A 9,709-nucleotide genomic window follows, 5' to 3' on the forward strand; every position below is an offset into this window, starting at 1 on the left:
TTTTTTATTTTGCATTAGGATGTGCACACCCAGCTTGGAGGAAAAGAAAAGGGAGGGAGAGATCATTAAAAGGATTGGGGCCTCTAATATGCAGGGGGAAAACACCCTGTGTCTTCAGGGAGAGAGGTGTATTAGAAATCACCTATTGTAATTTTGAACAGAAGATGGAAGTAATATGGTCTAATGTGTGGCTTTCAAGACCATCTGATCACAATACTTTCAAAAGTGAGTTTTAAAAAAAGTAGAGTAGCTACTGCTTTTTGATGTGCCCCATTATTACATTCTGCATTAATGAGACTTGGGGCAGATTAAAAACATTGAAGATGCTCAAGGTGACGTACACCAATTTATTACCTTGAGCAGTGCAGGGAAAGTTTAACTCCTTCACAAAAGCAGTATTACTACCTTCATATCCAACATTAATTAGGACTGTGTTGCAAAATTCTGTCATCTTTGTGAAAAGTCTGCAGTATTTGATCAGAAAATAAACTGCCGAAGCAGGATTGGATGGATGGGTGAGAACATTACACAATCAACCATTTTGACAGGGTGACATTTATAAATTATGAACTCAAATCCTTCCTCAGTGTTAAGGGGGACTATAGTCTTTGCTTAGACACAAAATTTAAAATAAAATAATTACCACCGGTCTTAGAAAAAATACATCTACTTGGCTGTTAATTGATATGATAAACTGTTTCTTAACAGTATCATATGGCAAACTGTTTCTTAACTGAATAAAATCATTATCAGTGTAAACACCATAATAAAGTGAGAGGAAAATATGAATTGAAGCCTAATTACAAACATAAACATTGAACGTCTAAGGGTGAAACCCACAGAATTTCAGGTCTTGCTCAGCTTTAGACATTGGAGACATACAAAACAAACATATCATGGAAGAAAAAGAACCACTTATAAAAATAGCAGGTTTTATGCAAATAATTTTACAATTAGGATTTTACTGATTTCCTCTTAGGTGAAGTGCTCAGAAGAAAGCTTTCTTCACACATCACCTCCAGAAAATGTACACTAGCATAACCACATTGGCATTATCTTGAATACTGAAACTAATTTAATTGCTTTGTATGCTGGGATTCAGCTAATTCATTAGAAGTAAATTATTCCACGTTTGTCCAATCCCTGCTCTCCTTCATTACACTATTCTACACGTGGGCTATGTTTGGTAGCTACATTAACACAGTCTGCTTTAACGTAGGCTGGGCTATTTTTAAGGATTCAATACTTCAATATAAGGGGCTAGAGAAAAACTAAAAAAGCCATACCTCAGAATCAAAACACACATACAACTCTGTTTTTTCCAAAGAATCCTTGGAAAAGGTCAAACGACTTGGCTTAAAGAAGCGTCTCTTTAATGTTTCCAAGACAGTAGTGCCTTGTTCAGAGACATAATACCCTTAACCACTCACCTTCAAGTGCAATTCCAATAAATAGATCACATTTATACAGCACCAAGAAGAACGAGAAGCACTCTACATAAATGGACACTGGTCGCTGTCCTCGTAAACTGGCCTGACATCAGGGCACCTAAGACACCAACACTGCACTTTGTCCTGTGCGGCTGCGCCTAGCGAGCACACAACACGTCGCAGAGACCTTGCGTAGGCGTCAGAATTTTAAGAACGTTTCTCAGTGCATTTGGTCCACGTATTTTAAAATAACTAAAAAAAAGCACTGAGAATGTCAAGACACACCAGGAGCTCTGGTAACATCCAAAACTCAAAATCTTTCTGATTAAAGCCACCAGATGTTCCCCAGCACTCTAACATTGGACTCCAAGGACTGTAAAGCAGGTTCAGATCTATCAGTAGAAGGTTCAGCCGACTCACATCAGCTTTGTGAATCTAGGAATTCCAATGAAAACTGGTGAACTGGTTCGTATTAATGAAATATGAAGAACCTACATAATTTAGTTGGAGTATTAAAAGAGCCAAAACCAAATTTAAACAACATTCTGGATTAAAACTTGCCTATTATTTGACTGAAGATGATTCCATTTCAGCACCAAGTCAAGCTGAAATATAAGACAAGTTGATAAGGAATCCATTTTGAGATCTGCAACCTATGAGTGAACATTTCAGACACAGCCTGCAACATGATGGTTTAGAGGAAGCAGCAGAATCTAAATATGCCTTAAAGATTCAAAAAAATAAATTCAAACCTCAATTACCCTTCAATAAATTTTTCTCATTCTAGAACTGTTTTTCAATCATTCGATAAACAATCAAGTACTAATCCACCGCCACTATTTATAGAATAACGCTAAAATATCAAAATACTCCACTTCAGAATTTTAAAATTTGTACTTAAACCATAACAAAAACAGTCACTGCCCTGATTAGGAAAAAGATTTAAATATACATCTAACACCACATGTCTGACGAAGACACTAGCCAAATAATTACCTTATATAACGTTTCTGATCATGCAATGTTGATGGAGTTTCCAGCAGCTTATCCAACAGAAGTTCTCTTAAAGCTTGAATTCCAGTTTCAACTTCAGCATAATCTGAGAGTAGGGATAGGAAACAAGTCCAATGTGTGTCTCCAGCAGTGACATGAACTGAAAATTAATTTTTTCTAGGACATGAGACACTTCTGGAGTTAATGTGGAAATCAACATAAATTCTTATAACAAGCCACATCTGAAAATTTTATATAGAACACTTCTACAAAAACAGAAAAATGGACTTTGAAGTCTTTCCAGTAATATGCCAGTGAGAGATAGGCAAAGTCACATTTTAATTACTGCAACTTCTTTTTATGTCCAAGCCTTAATAAATAAATAAAATTCACTACGATTTCACATTTCTTGGTGGGGTATATACTACGAAAACTTGTCAGAAACATTGCTTAAAATAATTGGTTCATATAAATCCATCCCTTTTATGGATTAAAAACCATATAAACCCCACACAAACCTCTTAAGACTACTATGTGCTTTTTAGCTTTTAAGTTAAAAAATAAATAAATAAGTAGCAAATAACAAAACTCATATCTTACATTTTTTGAATACCTGAACCTCTGTCTTTCCAAAGAGTGACTTGGCTTTTTCGTAGTCATTAATAACCACATCATAATCGCCCTTAAAAAAAACAACACAAAACACAACACACAGAGAAACGAAAAAATAGCACACATTTATTTTTGTCAAGAAAAAAGAAACAGACTAATTTCAGGAAATAGAAGAATATTTTTAAGAATTATACCTTTTGAATATTTCTTTCAATATTCAAGGGAAGGTTGAAAAGAAATTTAAAACGCTGAAGAACATTAAGTGCATTTCTTGTTGAATCAGCTTTGTCCTTGCGACCCAGCACTTCTTGGAATAAGGTATCTGCTGTGTGACTGGCTCCTGTTTTTAAAAGCATGAAAATATGAAAAAGTAAAGTAATCAGTTCAAATGACATACAGATTCTTCCCACTTTAATGAGTCACTCATGGCAGGTTTTTTTAGAACAAATGAGTAATTATTGCTAATTTTTTTATACTTTTTTGTTCAACTATGTTCACATTTTACAACTGATGAAATACTATTTCAAAGAGAAGCACTTAGCATTTGAACGCGGTAAGACCCCTGCGCAATTAAAAACAACCACTCTTCCCTATTTCAAACACTTAACTTTGCTGCAGATACTTTATAGTTTGCTTTGGCTCCAGATCTACACTTTACAAGTAAATTATGCATCTCAGGATATGGAAAAAGTCCTAGAAAGCTTTCTTTTTAGAAAAGTATAATTTCATTACAGTTATGTCATAGTTTTAAGAATTATCACTGAGTTTTGCAAACAACTTCTGTGTATTAACAATATTTGATATTTGAGTCTCTTACAAGTACTGAACATTAAGTCAAAGACAATAGCATCACTAAAAAAAGACCAACTAGCTGGTCACTGCAGCAGAATTAATACAAACTGTCTTCACACTGCATTAATAGTCTCATTGGCTTCATCATATACAGGACCAATAACATCACCTTGGTCAGTAATTTAATGCAATTAAGTTTCTATACTATCTGTGAACATGCTTCAATAAATATAAATATAATATAGCCTCAAAACTTTTTCTGTCCAGCCTAAAAGACTTTTGTAATAAGGACTATTTTCTAACACAGGATAATAGAATTTCATTTATAGTAGGGAAGATTTATATTGCGTGCGATATTTGCATTTTTCAACCTGTGACCTATTTTTAATTAACCAAAAAAAAAAAAAAAGACTGGAACTGTTTTAGCCTTTTTGATCGTTGTGTGTAGAAGTTTCTACATTATCTGGTCTAGTGACTATACTTTAAGCAAAGATGAAAAAAAATTACATCAGTCTCGCTGGGTGGCTTGCATGCCATTTTCTCTAGTCAACACTGTGGGTGGCCTGCTCATGTTAAAAGTAGTCTTTGTAAAATAATTGTTAAATCTAAATAATGTTTAAACTTTGTTGAAATTTTGAAGCGTTGATGTAAAAAAAAAAGTTTTGTCAGGATAGCTATTTCTACTGTGCACTATTTAGCAGAGAACACTTTAATCCATTAAGGAGAAATGCACAATGAAAACAGCCAGCCAGACATTTAACAACAGACCGCTGATAGTATTTTTTTCTCTTGAGGTTATAATAAATTCTTGTTTTGTAAATCCTTCTACTAAGTAACATTTGCTTTGTTTGAATTCATATGTTTCTTTTCCACTCTTTTAAGTGCCAAGAAGAAACGTCCTATATCTGGGGATTAAAGTTATATTCACTTTTTTTTTTTCAATTCAGTGCAAAAGTTTCTAAAAGGTACCTGGCCACTGTAGGAAGTGCATAGATTTCTAGCTTTAGTTTAAAACTACACATCTTCATCTCTTTATGAATTAGTGTGCTGTTAAATCCTCAATTCAAGTACATGATTTTACCTTTTTCCATGGGCACTTTTTGTTTTACACAGAAATTGAAATATATCAAATTACTTATTTGTGTCTTATTAAAATTCAGTACTTCTTGCAGAACAGGTCTGTCTTTTCGGACTTAAACATTGTCAAGTTTCTTCCCTCCTCAGTGCTCCAAATCCTTTCTACATTAACAATCTTTATATCTTGATTCCTGACGAATAATCTCAATCTAAATTATCCATAAAGATCCTGTATCGACTAGGTTTTCAATATAGGTGATTCATCTACTGTGCACAAATTCTTTTACTTCAAAATAAAGCTCTAGTTATCCAATAGTTGTCTTTCATAGAGCCTCACGAAACACCATGTAACAGAGACTGACCTCATTTAAGATATAATTCTTAATAACTGAATTCATCTTAGCACATTATGTATTTTAATAAATATATGCAATAGTTGGTTCAGCAATTAAATTTAGAATTTAGCAAGAACTCTGTGAACATTTAGAATTCTATCTATAATACCAGATTGTCCTTCTACTATTCCCTACCTTTTAAATCAAATTATTTGGCACACTCTTAAGAGACATTTAGATGCTATGGAAAACAATTCTTAGGAGTTTGCAATGAAGCTCACAACACTAATTGTCTCTCAAAATACACATCTGCAGTCCCCAAAATGTAAACTTTGACTGAAGAACTGAAGCCATGTTTGAAAGCAGGCCCTGTTACTTGTGGAAGCTTTTCAACGGTCAGACGAGAAACAAAGCTTTGATCCTAAACTACTTCGCATAATATTATTTACTCTTTTTAAATCCTTGTATTCCTACTTCCCTGCCTCCCACCCATCATGACTTGCAAAGTATCAGGAGGAAAAGCAGCCAATTCTTTTCCCAGCAGAGCCAAACCTAATACCACTCTGAAGTGCCTGGCACAAGCTCCTCTGCAGATCCAGCAGGAGAAAGACAGGCTGCTGTACCTGCATACAGATTTCAGATTTTTTTAATCAAAAGAAACAGCACCTACATATTACAGGTACATTTGCCTCATGTTAAGGTGCGCAGTAGAACACCACAAGCCTAAATTTTTGCTTTTTTTTTTTTTTTTGGAAAATCTGAGGCACGATTTTGTCAAAGGGCGAGTGCTCTCCAAGGAATCTGTGCTTGGGGCCTGACATGGCACAAATACCGAGCACAGAGGATTGCACTGGCAAATTTCAGCAAAGGCTTTTTTCTCTTACCTCATGTGTATTGAATATTTTGCATACAGACACCCACTATGGTCTTTATATAGTGAGAGGGGTTTTTGCGGGGTTTTTGGGGTGATTTTTTGTTTTGGCTTCTTGTTTTGAGTTTATTAATTTTTTTTTTTGCATTACAGGCAACAAGACATACGAATATCAATGTTCAAACTATGCCTTTATTGTGAACATTAAAAATTCTGTACTGAAAAAAGTTAGAGCTGCTCACAAAAAACCTCACATTTTCTTTGTGCTCCCCACAGAAACACACACACAGTCACTGCTTTCTTCATACAAGAGAAGAAAAACAGTGAACTTCCATGTCACTTTCTTGATTTCATAAAACACACTCAGACTTTCCAACACTGAGTCAGCTATCTGCATGTCATTGCTGCTTATTGATACAGCACTAAGGGAAACATCTCTTCCTCTGTGAAAAAAATCACAATGAAACAAAGTAAAATTATCTTGGCACAAGTCCCAGAATCAAAGAAAAAAGTAGATTTTTTGATCTGATGAAACACATATTGAAGGGCAGCAAATTCAAGCCATCTCTCTCAAAGCAACCTTACAGCTAAGACAGAGAAACAGAAAGTACTGACAGCTTTTCAAAGTTTCTGAAAAGAATGCTAATTCCAAGCAGTCTAAATGTCAGCACACTAAGTGAAAAAGATTGTTGGTAGACCTTGCTATTGCAAACAGCTTGTATTTGATCTTTTTCTCCCCTCTTTTGCTCAAACTTCTTACAATCCTGTTATGTAGCTTAGCTCATCCTCCTACAGTTCTGTCTATCCATACAGCCCCTCTGTTTTCTTTTTCCACTCAAAACTGAGGTGACACTGAAGTTCATTTCAGGTAAGTGCTTTAGAATACCTTGATTTTGATATTTACTCTTCGTTATCATAAGTGCTGCTGAAAGTCACGGGAAGAAGCTGTTACTTATCTCAAAACGTGTACTATCACACCCTAAAACCAGAACCATCAATCAGGAAAAGGCACGAGAGGCTGTATGGTTTTCTACTTTCTACCATATTCCTAGGAATATACTAAAGTTTGTTAGAAAGTCTAAAGTCCATAAATAGTTGCTGCTGGGAGGACAAAACTTACTGTTCAGTACATTCTCCAGTTTTTGCGTCATGGATCCTTCTACTTTTTCCGTTCCATCCGCTTCCAGTTTTTGATGGATTGCTGGAATAAAGTGTCTAGTTAAAATGTAAAACATTTTAATAGGTGGGAATACATTACATCAAAGTGACACTTTTAAACATTTTTTGAAATTAAAAATAAAGTGCTATTTTTCTGGTTAGACGTAAAAAATACAAACATGCTTCATGGCAGCAGAGTCTAGGGGAGGACAGGGCTTACTGCCAGACTCTGTAGAATTTTAACCATTACTTTAACACAGATTTCCTGTATCTTCTTGAACAAGACAGCAATGCTCAGGGTAAAAACATGGAGAGAATAATGCCAATTAGCTAGCTATCCTGTAGTAGAAGTTTTAATTCAGTTTAGTATTTTGAAAATTAAGTATCACTTAAGCATGAAATACTTTTACTCTGTAAGGCGACGTTTTTACATTGATCTCACCAAAAAGGAATTAGTAATAAAGGGTAGAAAGAGAGTCATGAGGAATTTGGATAACCCCAAAATCAAGCGCTAGCACACTCTCCCACCAGTTGTTTTCAACTATAAAAATGCACTCTCAAAACACACAGCTTAAGAGTTTCTTGTAACAACACGTGGCATTAATCATTACGCAGAACCATTGTGATACTTTTGCACAAAACAACGTGAAAACAGAGAGGAGTTTGCTTTATTTTTATTGAAGGTATTATTTTTTTCCTGTCCTAAAATGCCCAAAGCCCCAATTCTTGTTTCCACGTAGTATTACTAATGGACGTGGAAATGCGCAGTATCAACATTAATTTGTTGTTTTATTTTAATTTCTTTTTCAGGGAGACATTTACCAGCGCAGTCTGACTATGTTATACCGCTCGGAAAATATGAACAGTAAATGGAGAGTAGATACTCCTTTCTTCTACTTCCCCTCTCTTACAGAGCATTCCTTACCTCTTCTCCTCTGTTTAGTACAGCTGTCGCAGATCAGTGCTGAGGTTTTTTTGTGTTTTGCTTTGTTTTTTAAGATAATATTCCTGTATACATGCACACAGCATATATAAAACACCTAGTTAAAAAGATTACTTTCTGACTTTCCTTTCAAATTTTTCATCTGTTACCATAGGTAAAATCCACTCTATCACACAGCCATCAGTTCCTGTTGCTTTAGATAAAATTAAGGCGTCTAAAAAAACCTCCTACTGCTTCCTGCTGGTTCTCAGTAGAATGAAGTGGAGCTAAAATATCCCTGCAAGCAGTGATGCTCAGTGCTTTGAAGAAAGCGAGTAAAAACATATTTTAGTTCAAAACACAAAAACAGTTTTGAAACCAGTCCCTCCCAATTGTCCCAGCTTTTCTTGCTTTGGTTTGCATGGCAGAGCAACCCGAGTCCCTCAACTGGATTCTTTAAAGATGAAACAAAGCTGAAAGATGCACTCTGTGAGGATACCTGATGTGCTCCAGGAGACACCTGGAAATAAATCCACTGGGTGATACTCAAGCTAGTCTTAAACACCACTGCAAAATGCATATAATGTGCACATAGAGATGTCATCGCCAACTGGTTTCCTCTACAACGCCACCCCTACTTGCCCCTGCTACACAGGTACACATTAAGAACAAGCAGAAACTGCCCGTAGTAAGGCAGCACTGTAGCCTCAGTCCCACTATAAGTAGTGAGAAGGTACCTGTTCTGAACAGAACAGCCCTTGATAGTCTCTAGCCTCCTTCAAAAGAAGGATTTTCATTGAGAGGAGGGGCAGGGAGGGGGTGGGTGATATTAGAAAGAATAATAATCTGTTAATCTCAAACATCTAAATTTGACCCTTCAATCCCTTGATCCTACACAAAAGTTTCAGGACGGTTTGCTTTCTTGAAAATGTAAGAGCACCTCTTTATTTCTAAGTCAAGGTGGGGAGGAATGAAACCTAATTTAGACGCCATATTCCTTAAGACAATGAAACGAATCAAACCTAACAGATTTCTGCATATTTTAAGGAACAGACGTCTAACTTAAAAAATGGTGCTAACTGTAGCAACATATTTTAGGTATAATATGGACATCACCTACAAGAATACTGATGCAATTTTATAACAAAAACATTAAAGGTTCTAATGATATTATTCCATTCATATTCAATCAGTTCCAGCCAGAGGCAGCCAATTACTGTACTGCAGTTAGTATTACATACTGAAAGGGAAGTTCATCAGAACAGCAACCACAATATAAACGGCGTTTTAAAAACCAAATGTTGCAAGTACTATTGGGACCACAAAGTGTAACGATTTTAATTTAGATATATTAAAATCATGCTGTGAAGCGTATTTTGGAAAGATACTTTCTAACAAAGTTATATATTGCCTTAGAGATCTAAAAAACTTCGTATTTTTGAATCATTAATTAAATAGCATTAATTGCTGACCAATGAAGACTTCCTTTAAGGTGTAGAACGAGAAGCTTTGAAAGAGT

The 9,709-nt window shown here is 35.4% G+C and overlaps 1 protein-coding gene across 1 annotated transcript in view; it reads right to left on the reverse strand.

Annotated features, from left to right (window-relative positions):
* Positions 1-2,422: 2,422 nt before the first annotated feature.
* Positions 2,423-9,709, reverse strand: part of LOC104273147 (exocyst complex component 2) — a 35,113-nt gene continuing 27,826 nt past the window's right edge. Inside the window, exons 6-9 of the mRNA XM_009868376.1 lie at positions 7,231-7,311; positions 3,230-3,375; positions 3,024-3,105; positions 2,423-2,529 (exon numbers count right to left, since the gene is read on the reverse strand). Of these exons, the coding sequence (XP_009866678.1) occupies positions 2,423-2,529; positions 3,024-3,105; positions 3,230-3,375; positions 7,231-7,311 (416 nt within the window). The remainder of the gene's footprint in view (positions 2,530-3,023; positions 3,106-3,229; positions 3,376-7,230; positions 7,312-9,709) is intronic.

This window comes from Apaloderma vittatum, unplaced genomic scaffold, assembly GCF_000703405.1.
Source record: "Apaloderma vittatum isolate BGI_N311 unplaced genomic scaffold, ASM70340v1 scaffold16894, whole genome shotgun sequence".
Taxonomy (NCBI): Eukaryota; Metazoa; Chordata; class Aves; order Trogoniformes; family Trogonidae; genus Apaloderma; species Apaloderma vittatum.